This window comes from Rhea americana, unplaced genomic scaffold (assembly GCF_003343005.1).
Source record: "Rhea americana isolate MKP2758 unplaced genomic scaffold, rheAme1 scaffold_43, whole genome shotgun sequence".
Lineage (NCBI taxonomy): Eukaryota > Metazoa > Chordata > Aves > Rheiformes > Rheidae > Rhea > Rhea americana.
Window position 1 is genome coordinate 1,718,286 of NW_028186568.1, and position 23,841 is coordinate 1,742,126.

A 23,841-nucleotide genomic window follows, 5' to 3' on the forward strand; every position below is an offset into this window, starting at 1 on the left:
CATTTCTAACTCCCTTGCATGACACAAAATGCCTGTTAACTTTTCACTCCTCATAGTAGATGCTAGAGGATTGAGAAATGCTCAAATATGCAAAACTAATTTCACTATACCAAAAAAACACAAAAAACAACGCCCCCCCCCCCAAAAAAAAAAAAATTCCACATATCTCCAGTGAAAGGTGATGGTATGAAAAGATCTTTTCTGAGTGTCAGATACAGAAATCACGGTACGTTCTATCGCAACAACATTAATTTTAAGTATTTCTGCTATGCTCTCCAACCTAGAGGAAAAGCTGGGTGTTACCTCCATGTCTTTGGGTTTGTATACGCGTTGCTTGTTCAAACAATCCAAACCCCTTSAAGTGCTGAGACCGCATACCAGCTGCTGTTGCTCAGCTTTGGGGTTCCTATTTCAATACCTCTGAAACTAATAACTTCCACAGCCATTTTTGTGAAAGCAGGAACTAGCCCTTTCGGAATGTAAGCATAATGTTTACTTGGTTTACTTGTAAGGCTAATTTTATTTCTTGGTTTTTTACTTTTCGAGCAGAGAACCACTCCTGTATAGAAAAAGCTAAAAAGGGCAACCTATTATTGTTTCCAAATACTAAAGGTGAGCAGGTAAAGGGAGAAAAATAGAATACAAAGTATTGCTCTTGCCCTTCCTCTCCAGATGTGTAAAGAAATTGCCCGCAGGTCACACGGAACTGGATCAAAGTCTCCTACTACATAAGGAGGCATACACATGGCGCTAGTGAGGTGAGGGTTATGCACCCCTTCGCATCCAACATTATCACTAGTAAATACAACCCCAGTTACAGATGTGAACACGCCAGTGAAGTTTTTTCCTTCACTCGCCTTTTGCAGCATTGTACAAGGCCTTACAATGTCACCTTAATTAACAGTAAACCAGGACACTACACAACACAAGCACTGACGGAACAGATAATTTCATGTGAGTGACAACTATATAGCAAGTGATTTCAATTAAACCGCAGTGTTCTGTTTATGCAAGTACTGCTTATCTAAGAAGCTTTACGGGTCACAAAACCTTAGGAAACTATAGAATTTAGTGTTATTAGCTGATCAAAAGCTGAGAAATATGTTGTACTCCTAAATATATCATTTACAAATACAAGGAAAGTCTTGGGCTTCTTAATAAAGTGGCTTCCAAAAAAGTTTTCCAGGCTAATCTATGCACCTGCTTACATGCTCAAAGGAAGGGAGAAAAGCATAAATTCCAATATTATTTTAAAATATTGGTACTTCTGGCAATATTGGATTCAACACTTTTGGCAGTGCATACACATTCTATATATGATTCAGGAATTCTGTTGAACATACAGTTCCTCTTACTTGTTGTGTTCAGAGAAAGTACAACTCCTATGCCCTGTCAGCAAACATAGTATTCTTAATTCAAGGAATCTCCTTGTTCAAACTATTGTATACATATTTTAGCATGACTTCTTAAGTTAAGCAGAATAACAAGAAGAAATCATCTTTCATAAAAAGTCTTGTCATTCTACTAGGTTTAGTATATTCAGAATTCAAATCTTTAATGTGAAGTAGTATTCAACAGTGCCAAAAAGCAGTTGTAAAATTTTAAGCAGAYCAATACAGTAATAGCCTAAAAGCACCTCTTTTAATGAAAACAAGGTCTTAATATCAAGTACCAAGACCCAAAACTGGGGGTGAAACACCCCCCCCCACACACACACAGACACACGCATCCTAGTCCTAACTTGCTCGAGTTTTAGGAAGGTGATAGTCTATCGTTATCTAGGATAATAACTATTTATGAACTCTCACAGCTACGGAAGATGCTGCTTTGTGCATTAAATTCCACTAGTCCACATACAGTCATCCTATACATACTGTGACAGAGCTTCTAAAAAATAGCTGTTTAAAATGAGCAAGAGCCATCTCTTTTCCCTTCTTCAGAAAAAGACCAACAATATATGCATTATCACTTGAATTACACATTTTTAAACCACAAACTAATTCATTTGTAGTAAATATTTTCATTATTGAAATTTATTCTCCTGTCATCAAATGCAATTTAAGCCTTACTATTTCTCATTCCAGTAATATTGTGCTGCTTTTACATAATTTAAAAGCTTATCAAACTGAAAGTAAACTAGTTTCTCCAAGTTTATATTATTCAACAGTCCATCTTCTAGATCAGAGGTTCCCAAGCATCACAACATGTGTCTCTTCAAAATGACAAAAGTGTGCCAGGCAAAAGCAGTTGCTCATTCTGCTATATATTAAGTGCTTCCTAGCTTTGTCAGGAGCTTGTACAATAACAGTAGGGATTACTTAAGTGCCACTGATGAAACACACCATCATCACTTGGAAATTTGTGGACATATTTGCACTTTCTGGCTTTATACACCATATTTGCACTTTCTGGCTTTATACACCAAAGCAAGATGGATATACACTAGAAAGTATATGATGAATGATGGGGTGAAAGACCGAAGTCTAGTTTGGGAATTTGGAGGTATATTCCAAAGAAGAACAGCAGAATACCTACAGTTCTTGTCTGGCAAGCAAGACAGTACACATGCATGGCCCGGGGAGTACCAGTACCTAAGATGGCACCTGAGAAAATGCAGCCTGCAAGGCTCTGTACTAAAACACTCCCACGAGATTCCCCAGCACTGGCTGGTTCTGGAACACTAGTTTTGAGTGTGATCAAACTTGAGCAGCCTCAACTGCTGGTAATTATTTTTTGTTTTTCAACGAGAGGTCATCTTTTGAAGACTCAGTACTCGGTACGCATAGCTTCAGCTTAGCTCTTTCCTCAAATATATCATATTCTTGACCTACAAGAAGCCCTTACTTGATTTTGCAGCCTGAATTTTTTTTGAAATAAAAAGCAGTCCCATATTCAGAGTATTACTAGATTCACAATCCTTTTTTGCCTTTCTCTTAAAGGAGAGAGTAAAGATAAGCAATAGAATAGATCAAGGTGCAGTAAGCAGAAAATCTTTAGATGCCAAGAAGGACTAATCTATACTGTACAACACAGCCTTTTTTTACTTAAAAACCTCTCCTGTTAGAACTCCATCATTGAACTAAATACTTACATTTTTACAAGAGAGGCGTGCAGGAGAGAAGGCGAAGAAGAGAAATACTGTAGTTTCCAAGAATGTAAACTAATGTTGCAGTAGAATATAAAACAACTGCACCAAAGCATACCCCCTCAGATACCTAAAATCACAGCAACAAGACTGGACAGGACCTGTAATTAAGCATGGAATACAGCTGATTAGGGAAACGCCTACACCCAACCTCCACCCCACAAAAGAAAAGGAAAAAAAAAAAGGGGGGGAAAGAAAAAAAATCAAAGAAAGAGTGGGGGAAAAAAAAAAAAGAAACCAATGACTTCTCCGAGCTGGTCATCAACTCAAACTGATGTAAACAACATGCTGAGAAATCAGTTCCAGGCATGAGACACATAAAAGGGGTGTCACAAAACAGTAGTACAGGCATAGAATCATCCTGAGACTATCAGAAGTATTACTTCATGCTGTAGAAAAGCAGGCATCTAAACAAAATAGGACCCTATTTAAGAACAATACCACACAGAATATGCATAAGATGGCATAAGAAAACAGATTACAGTCCTCCCTTCCTTCCCTGAATAGCTACTTTGGATCCTCCAGAGAGGAAACATTTCAAAATGTAAGGAAAAGTAAACTTTTCAGGGTGAGGCACAACAGCTTTTAAAGTCTGTTGTGCAAGCATGCTTTCCCCTATTCAGAAAACAGAATTAAACTGAAAATAAAGTCTAAATTACTTTTCTACAGTACATGTATCCTACACTGCATCACTCAAATATAGCATTAGTATTAAGAGTCATATTATTTATATGAYGCACCAGAATGTCTTTAATGAGAAGTTCAAAATTTAAGATAGGGTGTTCCCTACGTTCCAAATTAGAGAGCAAGTTAAGACAATTATATGCTGAACAACAGCTTCTCCTCATTCCAGCTAGTGGAAACACAATCTCTAAAAATAAAAAACAACACTAACTTAAGTTAACATATGGAAAAGTTCTGGTTTGCAACTTATTTTTGTTTACCAGACATGCAATGTAATATCTGACTGGTCCCATTTCTTTATGCACAATGAAACTTTGCAGAGATCTAATATAAAGCAAATATATCATTACAAGATAGATCATACATTATGTAACAAGAGCATATGGCCTTTTATATTAAGAGTCCAGGTAAAATACTTAGGTATCTTAACCAACAGATATTTTAAAGGCTTCTCTTAATGAGATCTTGCTTTCTTTTGAAAATATATTTCTCTGCTATTTTCCCTCTCCTTCTCCCAGTTTATATGGCATGAATAGCTAAAGGTAAAACAAATGAAGTAGATGCTGAGAAATTRGTATGTTTCTTGGAATTGCTGAAATTGCTGTACATTGAGGCAACATTCTAGGAAAACACCAAAGTATGTCACATAAAAATTCATTCAAAAACCTCAGCATGACTCTGATGAACATGGTCTTCAGTAGACAAGCTTCTTACCTCCAGATATCACTTCCTTTAGAAAATAGGGAGGACTTGATAACTTCTGGGGCCATCCACGCATAAGTTCCTGCTGCACTCATTTTGGTTGTTCTGTGCCATTCTCTAGCCAGACCAAAGTCTGTAATCTTCAAAGTTTTATTGCATATGTCATCATGTTCCATCTTCTCCAGCAACAAAACTGCAAAAGAGTTTGTAAATTATGGCAATGGGAATCAAATTAAAATGCCTAGTTCTGTTATTTTCACATACAATTTGTACTTTACCAACAGTTGTAAACTTTAAATGTTGTGAAAATATTACTGAAATTTTTATAAATATGAGAAAATTCACTGATGATTCTAAGATATTCTGAGTAATAAAAATGAAAAATATTACAGTGTTATGAGTTCTTTCCACAACTGTATAAGCAGACATTAAACTAGTACAAAAAATCCAGTGTAAACAGATGCAAAGTAAAGCACATAAGATTAAAAACCTCAGAATTCTAATATCTCACAGGCRGTTGCAAAATAGTTATTCATTTTGGAAGGAGATTTTAGAGTAATAAAAAATTAAAAGAAGCAGAACCCCCTTTTTAATAAAAGTTTAAGAACTTTTATAAAAAAAGACCTAGAGAATAAAACAGGAAACATGTCACTGTATATATTTATCTTTAATATGGTGCACAATTCAGGTTCCTTCCCATCTAAAAAAGAACATAATCAAACCTGAAAGAGGCATAGTGAATGACACAACTAAAATGCTTAAAGCAGCATACCTTCAGCTACACAAAATGGTTAAATAGACTAGGACTTTTTATCCAGGAAAAGAAATAGCTGAGAAAAGGATTTTTGAAATCATATATGGCATGAAGAAAGTTATAGGGAACAATTTTGCAATTAGTCAACACAAGAAACAGGCAACATCCAAACAAATTAGCCCAGAGTTAAAGACACATGTGCCTCCATTCACACAACACATACATATTTAAACTTCAGATTTTTTTGGCATAAAATAACAGTATTTCACATAGATTTAAAAAGCACCTACACAAACTCAGAGGGCAACTTCATCAAGAGCATTTACATCAAAATGTGCATTTAGGTTCAATAAATCTCAAGCCACAAATCACTAGAGGTTGGGAGACGGTATCAGGAAGTAAACTTGCCCCAGGAGTTCACAGTCAGCAAGGGGACACTGAACTCTGATCWATTCCGTGTTAATATCCACTGTAACATCATGAATGTTAAAGAGCAAATATCTATTTTGATGCAGTCTTCTACGATGTACATTCACTTCTGACTTGATTTTAACACATTATTGGCAATATTGTAACACAGCTTCACAAAGTGGCTTAAAAAAAAAAGAGAGAGGAGAACTGGCTAATTATGTCTTAGAGCTCACAAGGAGAAAGATAACAGGTACAAAGAATCACAGTGTGACCTTGTTAACACAAATTTTAATCCCATATTCTGTTTCTGTTGTCACTGTTGATAGTAGTAACTGTTAGTTTTAACTTTCTATTAAAAAGATCTCTGGGGACAGAGATCAAAACTTAAATTACAGATAAGAAGAGTCACTGGTATATATGTTTTCCAACTATATGTACTGCAAAACACAGCATAAGGCTACTCACTAAGAAAAAAAGTGGGTGAAAAATTACCATGCCTTACAGTGGAAAGAAACTGATAACCTTGTAGTTGCAAGAAATCATTTTTACTCGTACCGATTAATTACACTCTTACAAGTATTGCAAAAATAATGTCAAAGCCAGATAAAATAGCAGAACATAGATTCCTTTTTCAACAAGCTTCTTAGCACAGCAGAACAGACACGAGAGCCAAAATGGTATAGGCGATCTAAGAGCTCCACAGTCAGCACTAACAGAACAAGTTAAATTCACGCAAGTCTTTATTCTTTCAGATTTGAATGAAAGACCTATTGTTTTCTATTCCATTTCAAACATGTTCAGCAGAATTCCTGACATTCCTTGTCAGTCAATGTGACCGAAACCAAAAACAGTCAGTCTTGCAAAAGGTAATAACTGGCACATGGCCAAGTTTCATCCTACAAAGCGACAATGTTTCGTAGCAATTTGAGTTTCCGTTTCCGGTTGGTAGCCAGGAAAACAGTGATAGCATGCACAGATTACTTAGCAGCTGGGAAGTAAAAATGCTCAGCGTAGCTGAGTCACTACTCAGTAAGTGCGTCCCTTGCAGTGACAYAGCAACCTGCACTGTATCATCCTTCTGCGACTTCTGCAGCTTCTCAGCGCTTCTTAATTGCATAATGTCAATTTTACAGCGTTGTGCTTAGCCTCTTCACCCAGCTTGCAGTGATTTCTTTTTAAAGTCCTTAAGCTGCCTTTTCAGAATCCAATACACCTCCAGTATTAAGCTGGGTAAGAGCAAGTTTAGTACTTTCTGGTCTACTTCAAACTTTTTCAGACCTTACATTTTCATTCACACTACGCTCTCCTGCTTGCAAACAAGCTGAAATATTAAAGGAGAAATACAACGAACATTTGAAAATAAATCCAAATCTAGCAAGAAAAAGGAATTCAATTAGGCAGAAGTACAGGAAGATCATATGCATATCTTATTCATTTTTACATAAGCAAAAGCAGAGGTGTTTCTGAATGATTCAAAATCTAACAGAGAGTGAGACTACAAAGTAAGTYAGATATGATAAAGCTACTTTGCCACAGTCCAGATAATAAAAGAAAAAAAAAAAGGTATCTTGGACAGCTGTCCAAAAATTGTGCTTGCTACAGGCAAACATTTGACTAAATAATTAAGGCTGCACATGTTTCCTACCGGTTACATCATTTTCAACTCAATTCTTATTTAAAATGCCCCCCAGCATGACTCTGCCCTCCTGCAAAGAGATCAGGGCACAGGTAAGTTTATTAACATCATAATATCAAAGCTGCTAGGGATACAGGGACTGCATTAACATAAGAGACAGCATATGCCTACTACCATTTCCAGTTGAGAAAAAGAGAATTAGGATCTTAATCTGAGTAATTCCATAAAATATAAACCATCAACCTGTACATAAAACCAAAAAATCTTTAAGTCAGAGAGAAAACAATGGAAAAAACACCATAACTACGTGGTAAAGTAGTACTGAAGTTGGTAGCTATAATATTGTGCATATCCTAAAAAATAAATATTTAACAGTGCAGCAAGTATACATGAGGAATCTAACAACATCCCTAATGAAGATATTGCTATTTAACCACACAGATAAACAGACCTTACACTCTTAAGATGCTCAATGTGACAAAAAAAGAGCCTAGAAATCCAGGTATTATTCATTCTGGATCACTGAAGGAAGTAGCTCAAAGAATCATAAGATAATTTAGGTTGGAATGGACCTCAGGAAGTCAACCCCTCTCTGAGAAGAGAACTAATACTGTAAAAAATGTAAATCTATCAACTACTTTAATCAATCAGTAAAGTCATGGCACTCTAACAGAAGAAAAATAAACATTTTCTATATTACAATAATTACAACTATCTATATTCATGTGACTGTGGACATGTTAATCTGACTTAAGTCTCACCTTGAATAGAGTTTGAAGAATACAATAATTAAAAACATTAAGTCATACAGAAGGCAGGATAAATTACAGCAGAGTTACTTTACAAATTGGTTGTCATGCTAATCCTGTTTTTTCCTGATAGCTGATTTCTTAAAAAGGAAGAAGGTGCCAGACCTGAGCAGATGTGAGTGCCTCTTAGAAAGTCTCATTATACAAGAATGTACAAACGAAGATCTCTAAGAAATTAGTTACTAGCATAAAAAAGGATGATTAGCACTCTCTATTAAGAAGAAGGTTTGTTCCACAGGCCCATTAGCAATCAGAGAAAAGCACAAAGTGTGTTTCAGGAACTAAACAGCAGAGACAGAAGATACTGCCCACTCTGAAGAAGTAGAAGTAGTTTCATGCTAGAAAATGTACAAGCTTGGAAGGGATAGATAACAAAATCCACTGCTGTGAAGCAGGTGAAGGAAAAAGAAAGGTCTGGATATGCTACCTAACAGAAGTAGTGAAACAGCAGCTTCACAAAGTTGCAAATGTAAATATAAAATGTATTAAAAGGCATTTTTAGTAGAAATAAGGAAGTGTTATTAGTATTGTAAAAGGTATAAGACCTCAAATGAAATACTAGATAASTAGAACTGCACATACATGTTCAAGAACAGGAATTTAAATTGAAGCAGATGCAGAAAATGGATAATTAGGAAGTTGTAATGTTTATATTATCTAGGTGGATAAGAAAAGCTCATCTTGTTTGCTAGGCTAAAGAAAGATTGAGAACAGTTACGAGAACAGAAATTAGCCACATCTAGAAACAGGATGTAGGTATAAAGCATTGGTTCTCTTATCAATAATAGTGGAGCCCTGGCTGATCTGTCTTACTCACATGCTCACAGTTCAGCTCATTTCTAGATCTGCAGCTATGGGTGTGTGTGTGTGCATGCGTAAGGTTCATGTCCCATTGCAAGAGACTACCTTTTTTCTCCAGCCCACTTTTGGCTTTCCTCTGCAGTGTACAGCACTGATTACTCCTCAAAAGATGACATAAAATCCAACATATACTTCTGTCAAATCTAGCAACACTATTAACCTTTACTGCTCTTTTTCTATATTATTATTGTTACAGCTGGAGTCTTATACTACAAATCTTGTAGCATGCTGCCAACCTTTTATGGTGTAACAGTCTGCAGATAAGATGTTCCCTCCGCGTTTTAAAACAAAATCTGTTACACAGTTACCCAAGATTGTAATGGAACTGGATCTTCTGAGCCAGATGGTACTTTCCAATTCTGTGTTCCTCTGTAATCAAAACAAAATCGGTAACATCTACAGAACCKCTATTGTTCCCATACGACAGCAGCTCTGTCGGGGAGGGCACAGAACRTGGGCTCGGCAAGGAGGCAGAAGTCCCAGTAAAACTCCATCCAATTGCTCTCAGTCTCCTTTTCCTCTGTCATTCTTTTCTACCTTTTCCTCTCTTTCCCTCACTCCATCTTCAAAACTCCCTTCTGTCTGCCAACCACAGAGTATAGCACTTACTTTGAGCTACTGAGAGCAAAAGGTGACACCAACTGCAGCAGCTTAAGTTAGGGAGGCACAAAGCAGCAGAACAGATATTAGGACAAGATTTGCTTTCTCTGCTCCATTCCCTTTCCTTGTGAGTTTGAGTTAAAATTTTATTGATAAAAAATGGAGTGAGAGTTATGAACAGCTGTATTCAAAGAAATAGAGAACRGAAGGTTGAGTGCAGGACACTGGTACCTGATAAAAACAAGAGGAAGAATAGGAGAGGAACCAAACTATTACAGAAACGCAGAGAAAGGACTTGATCCTTACTTTGAGTGCATTGAATGTTACCCTGTAGGGAAGTATTTCAGGGTAATAAGCGGGCAGGGGGAGGGGAGGGGGAAGGRAAAAGCACGCTCAGACAAATCAAAGTCTTGGGGTGCATGTATGCTCTTCTAAATTCAGACAGGATGAGAACCACATTCCCAGTACTACTTTCAGAACTAGGCTAAAAGTCTGGAAAGAAATTGCAAGCATTTGTTTAAATAACAAGCATTTTTGTTTGAAGCAGAGCTTTAAACAAAAAGCTCACTTTCTTGCCTCAGTTTCTCTCCTATTTATTTCTTAAGATGTATCCATCTTAAAGAACAGTATATATAGTAAGCCTGAGGGAGGCCAGAATAGAGCTTTTATTTAGCACCATACCCAGGAAACTTCCACCTTGCACTATGATCTTCTTTTCTACTCTTCTGATACATGCGGTTATTTCCTGCAGTCTTATACTTCTATTTTTGTTACTAAGAATATACAGTCCATTATATTTCTCCAATGTTAGTATCAATCCCATAGTCTTCATTTAATACAACCTTTCCTTCGATGAGATTCTTGAAATCCGAAGACTACATGTAATTAAAAACAGTTTTTAATTCCATAACGTATGCCAGCATTTTTAGTTGACCATTTTCAGTTGCTAGCTATTTAAGCCGATGTCTATAAAAGATATTTTGAGGGAAACAGTCAAAGATTTGAACACTTACATAAAGTTTAGATATATTGAATGCAAACGATCCTTCAGTATTCAGATTTTAAAAAATACTCAAGACTTCTATCCCTTCTATCCTCTTTATGCTTTCTACACATACTTTGTTGCTGCTAAAACTAAATAAGATGTTAAGCATTGTTATTCTCTGAAGTTAGACTTATTTGCCACTAACTGCTTCTTTTGCCATTATCTACAGTTCACTAAATAGCCAGGTATTATGCTTTTTTGCAAATGCAAGCTGTTTAATAGTACAGCTAATAAAGTTAATAYGATTAGAGGTAAGAATGTCTACATGCCACTACATTTCCTACCCCTGATAAAGTCATTCTTAAAGAATATTAGAAWGAGAATTTACTCTATTTACTCTATTTGCAAGTAAAGATTGTCCAGACAATGCTGCTGCTGCCCCCCCCGCCCAGACAGTCCCCTCTCAATCTGTTTGCAAGTGAAGCTGATTCCTGTCAATTCACCAAATTAACACACAACAAAACCAGCAGGGTAACTTCCTGCCTTCTCTTGGGAACTAAAAGGCCAAAAAATAACTTAGTAAACATGTTGCCTGTTCAGTTAATGCCATCATACTCCAGAAACATAGTACCTTGTCAATAGACCTATCTCCATTATTTGGAACTTTTAGTTGGTTTTGATTGTAATTAGAAATTAAATTTTCAGCAGTGCATACAGAAGCCATACCCTGCTACAGTAAGCGTTTAAACTGCAAATTAACTAGGATACTTTAACTCATTAGGACATCATACCACTAGCCTATACAGCACTGCTTCTTAGACACCTTGCTTTCCTCCTATGGGTTTTCAGGACAACTATCAAGGGCTAAAACCTCATCTCTTTATCCTTATCTGTTAGATTACATTTATCTCACTGGAATAAGCCTAGAGATCACCATTAGCAAAGGAATTTATCCTTTAAACAGTGATTACATACATAAGAGGCATTTCTCTACCCTTTACTATTGGAATATTGTGCTTCTCTATCTCCTGTCTCCATTCACAGCAGACATAATGATTTCTTATTTTTTCATACTAGATTAAAAGTGGCTCACAATAGATAGTCATTAAATGTATTTGTTTAAAAAATTCTAGTTTGGGAAAACAAAGCAAAACYAAAAMCAAACAAACAAAAACCACTCTAAACCTCTACCTTACTTGAGCCAAAATATATTTTAAAAAAATCCTGAACAAAGTGCTACCAACTGAAAAGCCAAAACATGGTGAGACTTGTCAGGAAAAATCCTTGATAGCAAGAATTGACAAAATACATACCAAGCCTACAAGAAAATAAAAACAAAAMCAAAAAAACACATAGCAGGACATGCCACAAGAAAACAGTCAAAGTACTAGAACAGAATCATCTGACTGAAAGTACGGAGATGAAAAGCAGAGAGAGAAGAGGAAGAGGGATGAGAGATTTCAACAGCTTCAACATAACTTGCATCACCATTTTTCACTCCCTCTCCACTTCTTTAATAACCATTATTAAAGGAACTTTGGGCAAATGGAAACTTGAGAGAAAGAAGCAGTTTTAACAAGTTACTGGCACAGGCTGCAGATGCTGTGAGTTATTTTACTGCCTGCCATCTGTGCTTTATTTGCTGTTCAGATAGTTTTGTAACGCAAACTAGAATTTTCTACTGTGCCGAAAGAGCAAATAATAGAAGTAAGAATCAGTTATAATTAATCATCAAATAATTATCATTTAAACAATAAATTCAGAAAACGTATGATTTGGATGTTGCATTAGAAAAATCAAAAGCAGCTTGGATGCTAAACGTTCTCCAGTTCTCTTTGGTTAAAGGAATATTAACGTTAGGTTTTCTATTTAAATTTTGCATTTAAGAAAAGTTACCTCACTATTGCAATTCTTCCATAATTTCACAATTATACAGAAATCAGTCACCACTGGGACTTGATTTTAAAACTCAGAACACTCAAGCATGCTATACCTTCCAGGAACTTCCACATGTTTTTGAAACACCCACAATTACTTTGTTTTTAAGAGAATTTTAAGCTCCTTCTTCTTTGCTTGCTATTGATTTTTAAAAGGAGTTACACAATAAAAAGGGTGACTGAAACGCAGGGATATTAGACAGAAGTGCCAGACAGAACTAGTTTGGTGTTAGGTGGTAATTCCTGGTGAAAAAAATCTTTTAGTTTTCAAGCTCTACAGAACAAAAAGAGTGCTTACGCATTTTTTGAAACATGTCATTTTTGTTAGGTAGCAGCAGATGAATATATACATCATTTAACAACTCCTTCCTATTCTTGAAAACAAAACTAAAGGCAAACTAAAGCTAATACAATCAAACTGCAAAAGAAAAGTCATAGCCAGTATCTAACACTTGAGGTACAGCTTTCTCTAGGTGAAACTTTCAGAAAAACTACTAGCTACTTCCCTTCTCCCAAATTCAAGACCTTCTCATTCCCTTGAAAACAAAGTCAATATATGCCACGTAATATACAAAATTCACCACAAGAGATGCAACTAAACCTTGCAACCTCAGAAATGGCATCCAAGGGCAAAAGCTGACAGAGGTTACTTTTCTTCGAGACTGAACTAACAGAAGCAAACTTACCTATCATTAGTCAAATCATCTATTTAAAATTTAATTTAACACGCAAGACTTTAATTTAAATGCTAATTTTAGTTTACATCTACATAGCTATCTTCTTGAAGAAAACAGAACATCACTTGATGTAATTTGATATTTCAGGCTAATCAGGAAAATACACAGTTTCTGAATGAATGCAAGTATTTACATAGTTGGCATACTGTTCCTGATTCTAATATATTACACTCATCAATTCTGTACTTCCTTGTTATTTTATGTTTTAGTTGTGATCTATATCAAGCTGCATTTGATGTGCTGACTGGAAATTAGAATGTTACTCAATGCACAAAAATAGTACTTCAAAATTTAAAAACCTTAGAAAAGTTCAACATATATGTATATAATGAAAACACATTATACACTTAAAGATGACTTACTAACCAAACTGAAGTACAKGGTATAATCTGATGTCGCAACCAAAATCATGAGCATTATCCATCACTAAAACATGTATCTTAGTCTCCTCTACAGTTACAGCTACTCATTGAGACAGCTTCCCCCTCCCTCCTTTCTGACTCTAGCAACCAGGTACCAGGTAATCTTGGGAAACTCAGCCAGCCAGCCAGCTCAGTAGAAATTCAGCTTGTAAATAAGACAGTTTAGAATAGTTTTCTGCTGGATCTATTGGCTGATTTAACTCAGATCTACTGACTATGCAGGCAGAGATGAGTTGATTCCAGCGATCCGTGGGAGGGGTAGAACCTGTGTTTGGAGATAAGCGGGAAAGCCTTGTAGAGCAGCTAGCTGTTAAATGAAGCCAGAGCGCTCTACAGTAAGTGAAAAGTCAAGCAACATTTCAGAATTAATAGAGCTAACCCCTTTACATCTAATTTTATTCACAGATGTAAAGATAGAAACGAGCTTTGCTGCTTTTTCCATTATAAAGTCACTTCTGATTAAATAAACTGCTGAAAAGAACCAGTGRAATAAACTGAAGGGAAAAAGATAAAAGTTCTCTGTCCTTTGGATGGTGCTTATTGCTGTGAAAAGCTAGTTTGAGAATTCAAACCAACTCTGCTTGTAGATGCTTAGTCAAGTAACTCATCAGTTGGCACGAAATTCCTTTAATATAACTTCTGTGAGAAGTTTCAATAGATTGTACTCTATAAAAAAATCTGACTTAGGTTGTCAGTTTCACATTAAAATTAAACTATTTTCTTTTACACAGCAGTGTTAAAGGAGACATTATTTTAAAACAATTTTTGCTCAACTCAAGCTGTTACAAAACTTGGAGAGGGACAGAATCCAATTTTTTTTGTAATTCTGTGGAGTGAAAGGATGGCAATGATGGAAAGCAGGTGGCAAAAGGATCGCTGCTTTCCATCCTTACAGTTTTTTTTATAGCTGAGAAATAGCTCCTTTATATTGCATATTTCTAAGAATTCTAATTTTTAATAACAAGGGCAGAACATTCATTTTAAAATGAAAAATTAAGACTCCACAAAATTTGTCAGAACTCTCTTTCTACATGTAAAAGAAAAGAGAAGGGAAAAACTGTTCTTTGGATTTAGTAATTACTGCAATATATTTTCAGTGCTGAGTTAAAAAAAAATCAAGTTTTCTCTTTATATATAAGTACATGAGCAAATAAATGCAATGACTTTCAGGGAACAGCAGAGACATCTAACCCTAGTGAAACAAACAAACAAACAAACAAACAAACCAAGAACTAGTCATACACCCAGAACTAAAATATAATCATTATCAAGGGTTAATTTGTCCAATAATGAACCACAGTAATGAAGCAGGTACTCTTGCATTTTTGAGAGGGAGGGCTATCTTATCAGTTCCAAGTTAATAGCACACCTGCCAAAACACAGATTTTAGTAGCTATGAAGAGAACAAAGCGTGATTATATAGCCAACACTAGCATGTCCAGGACTGATTTAATTGGAGTTATAGCTCTAGACAAAAAAAGGATCAGCTTGACCAGAAACTCCAAGGAGGAGGAATACTTCTGTAGTGACTTTTTACAAATACTTACTGCATCTTAAAGTCATGGATAAGTGGGTCAAGACTTAAATATCCGCATACTTGCAGTTACTGATCTGGGGTAACATGGTGAGCAAGATAAAAATGGTGAAATCAGTTTTAAGTTGTCAGTCCTCGAATGTAAATTTATGACACTAATTATTATTTCAGTACYGCAAAGACAGATAGCCAAATATTTTGGTATTAAATACATTAGCTATATTTTTATTCAACTTCCAAGTCATAATTTTACCTCTAATCAAAAAAATGAAACTCAAAAATAAAATATCTCTGCAATTTTTAGAAGCATTACTAGTAAAGATCACTGAATTAAATTTCAATGCTTTAAATTTTAACTGAACATCAAAAATAAAAATTCAAGGACAGAAGTCACCCATGTTGCAAATACTCATTTGTACAAGGCCATTTTATTTCAGAACTTGCTACACTGAAGTACGCTTAGAAGAAAGTTTATGCTTAATGATACGAAAACTTACAGGCTGCAAACAAAAAGCCATTATCTTCTAAGGTCAAAGAAGCTACAAAAGAACATTCAACATYCAAATACAGTCCAGTGATGCAAATGTTACTTCTCTATTCTTTTGAAGTTGCATAATACAACTTTTTAATGGATTTTTTTTTTAATTTAGTAAGAAGTTCCAAACACTTGCAGTGTGCTTGCGGAACCAATAGGGAAAAAAAAAAATCAAATAGGGAAATTGAAACGCCAGTTGTATCTCAAGTTTTCTCCAATGTTAAGCTAACATTGTCAACTCCCAAATCTCAGTCCCATTTTGCATTAAGTACAATAGCTCATTTCACAAGTGTTAAGGTCAGCAGTTAATCTTACTTTCTCACTATTTACAAGAATGACTAGAACTGCAAAAGAATTTTAGCAGCTATTGGGAGGTGTTTAGCTGCCTAATTTACAATTGACTTCTATAGAAGTATTCAGTAGGATTTTCAGAGTGCGCAGGTATGTGACCATATCTTTAAAACAATAGCTTTAAAAGAAATCCAGGGAAGTTGTGCCAGAAACACATTTATTGGTATTTATTACTATATAATATTGGTATTTATTACAAATGCTGTCATCTGAAGTCCTACCATTCAAAATACAAAGCCACCTCAAAATACAAACTGAGGACAATTGTTCTCTTTCCAGAAAAGCAGTCTGAAAACCTGAGAGATAAAGACTAGAATGTGACTTGTTGTGTTGGACAAAAAGAGGCCACAAAACCCTTGGTGCAAATAAACTTCACGCAGAAAATGCTAGGAAGGAGTCCATACATACAGCATGAGAGAAAAATTTCCAACAGCTGTAACCTGGCTCATTCGGTATCTTAGAACGGGGGAAGGAGGAAAGCTAAGGAGAGGGGAATGACGAGCAACMAAGTAAGATCCAGAACGTGATCAGAGAAACATTATTTTTGAAGTAATGATTCTATTTACTGGAGACGCAAATAGTCTTAACTCCAAATAAGAGAATAGAACAACTCCACATTGGACTCATCATACAACAGTTTCAGTTGACAGATGTACATAGCTAGGAAAACAATAAATGGAAATCAAGCTCTGTATTAAAAAGGGTTAAAAAGGAACGTTACAAGTGAATGTTTTAAAATTAATTTCATTATATAATTTTATATAATTTTATTATATTCAGCTAGAGTTTCAGCTTAGAAACTTCTTCTTGCTTTCAGTATAATCACTGTGTGTGAATGTACTTGAACAAATTAGTTGAGGTTGAGTTACAAGAATGTTTATTTCTCCATCTTTTAATGTCCAGACTTGAGATGAATAAAAACAAACAGGAGTAAATTTAGAAGATAGTAAATCAAGGTCAAATACACAGCTACTGCAGTTAAGTCTTCCACCTACATATAAAATAACAGCTGAATGTTACTCATTCCCTAGGAGTTTACAGATTATATAAACAAACATTGTGTTATAGAGAAGTAGCTCACAAAGTTTCTTTTAAGAGTTATTGTATTACAGTCATTAAGCTCCTGTATTTTAAAATATTTAAAACACTTTTCAACTGGAAATTAGCCTCTATGCCATATTGGTGCCAGTTACTGCGTCTGCAGATAGTGACAATGACAGCAGAATTGTTTCCTTTCCTGAATTTCAGCCTCACAAAACACACAATATATTTAGACCCAGCAAATAAATTTATCAAGTACAAATGAAATACACATTATGGAAACCATTTCCTTTGGAGAACTAGAAAAAGATACACTATGGCTCAGAGTTGCTAAACATTTGCTGCTCCCACAGAAGTGCAACAGGTCTTCGCAGTCTCAAAAACAACCTCCCTCCAAGCCAGCCTACATAACATGAGAGCACATCAAAACGTGAAACAGATTACTGGGAGCTATGTTTGATGAAACAAAGTAGAACACTTCAAATAACATTATTCAAAAGAATAGCGTATTGGAATTCAATGCTATGCTAACTTTTAATAGCTCATAACCTTCAAAAGTGATGCTGTTTCCTAAATTGATCCAATTCTGCAATCCTATTATGTCTATATGAGGGTTGTTTTAGAATACTAAGCAGACAAGTGTACTAAAACTTAGAACTTCTTCCTGCTGTACACTTCCAAATACTTCAGGATGTATGACCAGTTCTTATGTCGCAATACACAGCATTATCATGACTGCAGAGTACTCATACTGACACTCATACAGGTGGAATAGGAAGTTGGAGTACTTAAAACAGTTTCTAGTTTTATGCAACTTAAGTAATTAAGAATAGTGCAAAGTAATTAAGTAGCATGACTTGCTACATGGACACAGGGTGGAAAACTGAGGCACAAGAACTTTAAAATGCTAACAAAGGGCTCAGAACATCTACACGAGTATTCACATTCTGAGCAACTTCCTAACTATATTGCCTAGGGTCAGCAGCCCTTGCCTATGGGTTAAGAGYGTTCTTTTTTAAGCCAGTCTTCCTAAAGGTCTAAGGGACAATCTATCTGTCAGTGGTCATTCCCCTCCACCCCCTGCCAAAAGCTTTTGGCCCCACTATTTTACCTGACTGGTATTGGTCAAAGTGATGTAATGTTCTCAGAGACATCACGTTTGTATGGGTTTCATGAAAATCACTTGTTTTATGAAATAGAAAGTTCAGTTAGTTCTGCCACAGAGAATATTGATTCCTCTCCAAACCTTAGAGACATTGGCCAGTATGAGCTTAGCAGTCAGCCAGGCAATACAAGTTGTTTCAATTCAATTACAGCATATGCAGCCTACTATACGATAAGACAGAAATTAGCCAAAGGACAAAGCTAGGGTTAGCCCAGCAGAGACACCAGGAACATGGAAGGGAACAGAGGAGCTGAAGCTGACACAGGGAGGTAAAGGAGATAGGGTACCTGCCTACAGAAAATCAGTTTTTTTAGATTTAGTGCTCACATAGCAACCTGCTACACGGCACCAATAGCCTCAGTGCTATTGATAGAAACAATTTGAAGTTTCACTGTCATTAGAAGCCATCTTGGAAATTTCCTTCCAATAAAAGTTAAGATGAAGCTCAAATCTATAGAGGAAGCCACCTCTCTTCTCCCTCAAAACTACCAAAGTAATAAAATTTCAGTTTGAATTTTCTTGATAAATGTACATTAAAAGATGGTTATTTTTCAGGCATTTTATAACACATAAGCAATCCTTACAACTCTTACTTGTGATGAGAGCAAGATTTCCCCTCTTCAAAACAGCTAAGAAACAGATTATATGCCTTGATGATCTCAGAATAAAATCAGTTCAGAAGACTACAGATATGTTTAATTCTAACTTCTTCCTTTCCCTAACTACAAAAGCTAACCTCCTTAGTTTTTAAAAGCAACACTTTCAAGACCAACAGAAACTAAAAGATATCAGAATTTAATCCAACCTGCTCATAGAGAAAGCAGATTAAAAAAAAAAAAAAGTCTGAGGAAATATCCTTGATCAAAGTTTTTGAAAACATCTCCCATCTTTTCTTAAGGATGTTTAACAGCATATTTTGAACAATTATGCTGAAAAAAAAAAAAAAAGAAAGAAAGAAAGAAAGACTCATTGTTCTTCCTTTTCTCAAACTCTGGGACACTTTCCCCACCAAAAGCAAAAGATTCAACTATTCCGTCAAACCACACCTCACTTGTTTACTCAGATTTTAAAACCAAACAATTTCTACCTTCCAATTTTTTTCATGAGGTTAGTTTGAAAAATATCACATTAAAGCCGATTGTCCAGTTCRCTGTTTCACTGTTCAATTGTACTTTTGATTCCTTCAGACTTCAAACATTGCTCTCATTATCATTGACATGTCCATGGCCTTTTACAGTACCCCTTGAAAGTCAAACTGTCCCTGACAACTTCTAAAAGCAATATAATCTCAACACACTTAAAAGAATGGAGGGCTGCAAGGGATCCTGGGACGTTCAAGAACTGGTGGAAGTCACAGCAAGCCCAGCCCTGCTTGCCTAGTCATCTCTGACAAACGAACGCAGACTACTTATCAGYGTTACGTTAGCACGCATAATCTGCACAGATTCAACCTTGCGCTTTGCCTCTTATAACTTATCCATGGATGGGTCTAAGCCATAAGCAAGATATGAACTTTTTGTTTTGTCTTCTACAAGTACACGAATCTGCACTAATAAGCCCCTTTCCCCCCTCTTGTTTTTAAGGTAGAAGTGCTGCATGATCTGAAATCAGTCCTGGAAATGAAGCTCTGCTTTGTCTAGACTAGAATTCAGAAAGTGAAGACTAGCCTATTCCATCTAAACACACTAGTAGCTTTATTCAGAATCCTGGCCTAGACAAAGCCGTACGGAGCCCGTAAACAGCCATGGGTAACTGAGGTCTCTGCTATACTCGCAAGTAACAGGGCATCCCTGTGCAGAAGCAAGCAATTTGATTTCCTGAGAGGAAGAAGTTGCTATCTGAGAGAAGTCAGCAAACCAGCTGAAGATGTACAAAAAAGACACTTATGCAACGACGCATGTCTGATCTAGATGAATTTGAGTATTTTTGGTAAAATATCCACAAGTTTTTCCATAATCACCTGGCAGGCTTGAATACAACTAAGTTTGTATCCAGGAGATACAGTTAAGAATGTTCAAGTATTTTCATAAGTTTTAGATACCTGCAATAATTCAAATCATGTTTTAATTCTGAATTCTTTGACTATACATGTTGGTTTGAGAATCTTCAGGTAAAGCTGACATCTTAATCTTGATCTTGAATGATTTCCTTAACATAAAAAGTATATCTAACAACAATGGGAACTGCTTATTAGGAAGATATTCTCAAAATAGACCATGTTTTTTTCCAGATAAACTTCTCACCATGTCACCTGCACAAAGATTTATAAAGCTCATACAAACTATTCGCAAATCGGCATTACAGATAACGGTTACTGTGTTTAGTTTTTGTTACATATACTTAAAACTACATGTGTCCTTTTCACCTTTTTTGTCTGCTTCTGACATAACCATTAAATACTTTTTCTACATGCACCTGAGAATTAAAGAGACTGACCCCGACAAAACCAAGTTATGCCTTCTTCTTTGCTCAGCCCTCACAACTAAGCTTGTTAGCTTTTTTCCACATTACAGAAACAAAACTGTTTGTCTATTTCCCTTTACTTATTTTGGCAGAAAAGAAAACCTTTTCCCACCTCCAAACTAGAGTCCAATGAAACCTGTATGTACAAAACCAGTCTGTCACTTTTTWAAAAAAAACTATTGTTCTCATTACTGCTATTCTGTTTGTGGCACCTTCTCTCACCAGTTATGTCAATTTGGCATCAATGTAACAGCACTAGAAGTACTGTCCTGCAGACCTCAGCTGTATGAGATGGCTTGGAAAGAAATAACATACTTGCCTTTGAGGTGCTTGCTTTGCCTATGCCTGCCAACCACAAGCTCAGACATAAACTCCTTCTGGATCAAGAATGCTGATGGAAGGGGCTCCCTTGGCTAGAAAAAACAGTTCCTACCTATTTGCTATGAAGATCTGGGGGAGATTTCCTTATAGTAACAATGTAGGGGAAATCATTTTTCCAATTTGTTTTCCAAAGAAGAAAAAATCCTTCTTATGGCAAGTCAGTAAAATAGCACAAACAAGACAGATAGATAGTATACCAGCTGGAGTTGCTTATCGGAAAGCACAGAAAAACAGCACCACTAGTAGTCCAGAGAAAGCAGTGATGAGCAACTGAGCAATGGACCCAGCCAGGTCTGAAAGCAAAACATTGTCTGCATCTATAGCCATTGCTCAGTTGTGACTATCGACACCAAGCAAGCCTATCAGTCAAACGTAGCGGCTTTCTGTTCTCACTGCGTACGATTGGAAAAGACCACTTGAAAAGAATCAACTAAAATCTTAGATGAATAGAAAAGTTAACAGAACATAGGGTACTGTCAGGATCGTGCAGTCATTTTAACTCATATTGTTCAATCTGAGGACTGCAGCATATCGTATCTCTACCATACTATACATTTCCAATTTTATCATTTAGTGGGATGATCAAGAGACCTAATTCAACTYGGCATTTCAACACTGTCTTCAAGCTTCACTAGATTAAGAAGCACAAGTGAGAACTAAATGGCTAAACTTAAGCAAACATGCTACCAAAGTAATAACGAAAGTAGTGAATAAGCACATATTCTGAGGTTATGGTTGAAAGCATATTATAGTACCTTCTGCCATTATCTACATACACAGAGATTATAATGTAACCAGTTCACTGCAGCCACTAGTTCAGCTCTAAGGGCTGAACTACAGGGTTATGAATACCTTTCACATACAGACTTTGCCACTCTTATTTTGAGACTAGTGTACAGCAACCCATCCTGTCTAAGGAAAGTCACTGATACTAAAGTTAACAGTCCCTCACTTTCTGAACAGAGTAGCAAACTAGGAGGGCCTACTGACAACGGGTTAGAATTTAAGGTGTTGGCTGTAACTTATGTAAGACCCTAAAGGTAGCTTTCACGAGTTCGTCTTGTGCTACTACTAAAACCACAAAGTCAAGCCTCTCTATAAAACAAATAGTATTCTCAGGAACAGTCCCGTGACTGAGCCTTGCCTTAACAATCCATGCACGATGACCTTCAAGACACACTGAAAAGGTCTTTCAAAGAAAGTACCTGGAACCTGAATTGAACTTTTTAATTTCCTTTGGACTGCTTAAGGATGTCCAGCTGAATGAAGAGTAACATATTGCTGCATATTTGGCCCATTTGAAACATATAAAGGGAAGAAAGTAGAGAGGGCTCCAAACATTTACATAAGAACATGGATTTCTATGTTCAGGTCACCAATTCAAAATACAACTGTAATGGAAAGCTGTAAACATCTCTGGATTCCAGCTAACCAGCTTTCCAACATCAACTGCCAAAATTTTGGATGCTCTTGAAACAGTTCCAGCAGATGGACCAAGGATTCATTAAGCTTGAGTTTAGTAACCCCCTCATCTTTCAGGTGCCTTTTGTCCATGCCAAAGACCGAAAGCAAACCCAGCAACTGCACAAGAGTTTCTACTGTTTTCAAGCTACTCCCCTTTCTGCCTCACTGTTCACTAAGTGGGTGAACTTTATCAATGTTAAATCAGTGCAATGAAAAAGCATACAACTGTTCAGCAGTTAAACATAAATTATATCATTGTTAAACATTTCACTTGAAAGCTGTAATAAGCTGAGTACTTGTGAAAGCTGAAACTGCAACTGCAGAAGAAGTCTCATGAATTTACAGTCGCTATCGTGTGCAGGATTTTATCCTGCCTAGCCTTAAAACAAGCTCCTATCGGAGGAGCCAGGACTTTGCTCCGCGTGTGTTTCAAGCAAACCCTCTTCTGCCCAACTTTTTCACGACGGATTTGTAACCAGCTTGCAAGCACGACAACTCAATCTGCTGCCAGCGCAAGCTCCCGGCCAAGCCCGTCCGAGCCCTCCAAGCCAGCGAGGTGGCAACACCCACCCGCGGGCGGAACGGGACTCGCGGCCGTGCCCGCTCCTGCGGCCCCGAGCCAGGAAGCGCCGCCGCCGCCGCCGCCGCACACGGCCGGGCGCTCCCGGGCTCGCCGCCGCCGGGACTCACCGTTGCTCGACTTGAGGTCCCGGTGCAGGATGGGGACGATGGCCTCGTCGTGCAGGTAGAGCATGCCGCGGGCGATCTGCACCGCCCAGTTCACCAGGATGTGCGGGGGGATGCGGCGGCCGCCGCGGGCGGCGGCGGCCGCCAGGGCGCGGTTGAGGGACCCGCCGCGGGCGAACTCCATGACGAGGCAGAGGTTGGGCTCCCGCAGGCAGACGCCGTGCAGCGCGATGATGTTGGGGTGCCTCAGCATGGAGAACAGCCTGGCCTCCCGCCGCACGCTCTCGGCCGTGGCCGTGATGTCCTCGTCGGGGTCCTGCCGCGCCGCCTTCACGGCCACCTCGCGGCCGCGCCAGGTGGCCCGGTACACCTTGCCGAAGCCCCCCACGCCGATGATCTCCTGCAGCTCCAGGTGCTGGAAGTCGATCTCCGTCAGGCTGCCCGCGGCGTCCCCCCGCCCGCCGCCGCCGCCCGCCGCCGCCGCCGCCGCGCCGCGGGGCTGGCGGGTCACGTAGTTGGCGGGGAAGATGCCGAGGC

At 37.4% G+C, this 23,841-nt stretch overlaps 1 protein-coding gene across 1 annotated transcript in view; it reads right to left on the reverse strand.

Annotated features, from left to right (window-relative positions):
* Positions 1-23,839, reverse strand: part of MAP3K21 (mitogen-activated protein kinase kinase kinase 21) — a gene marked incomplete at its 5' end in the record, with an annotated part of 41,907 nt that extends 18,068 nt beyond the window's left edge. Inside the window, 2 exons of the mRNA XM_085315413.1 lie at positions 4,544-4,724; positions 23,308-23,839. Coding sequence (XP_085171539.1) covers positions 4,544-4,724; positions 23,308-23,839 — 713 coding nt within the window. The remainder of the gene's footprint in view (positions 1-4,543; positions 4,725-23,307) is intronic.
* Between the last annotated feature and the right edge of the window lie 2 nt (positions 23,840-23,841).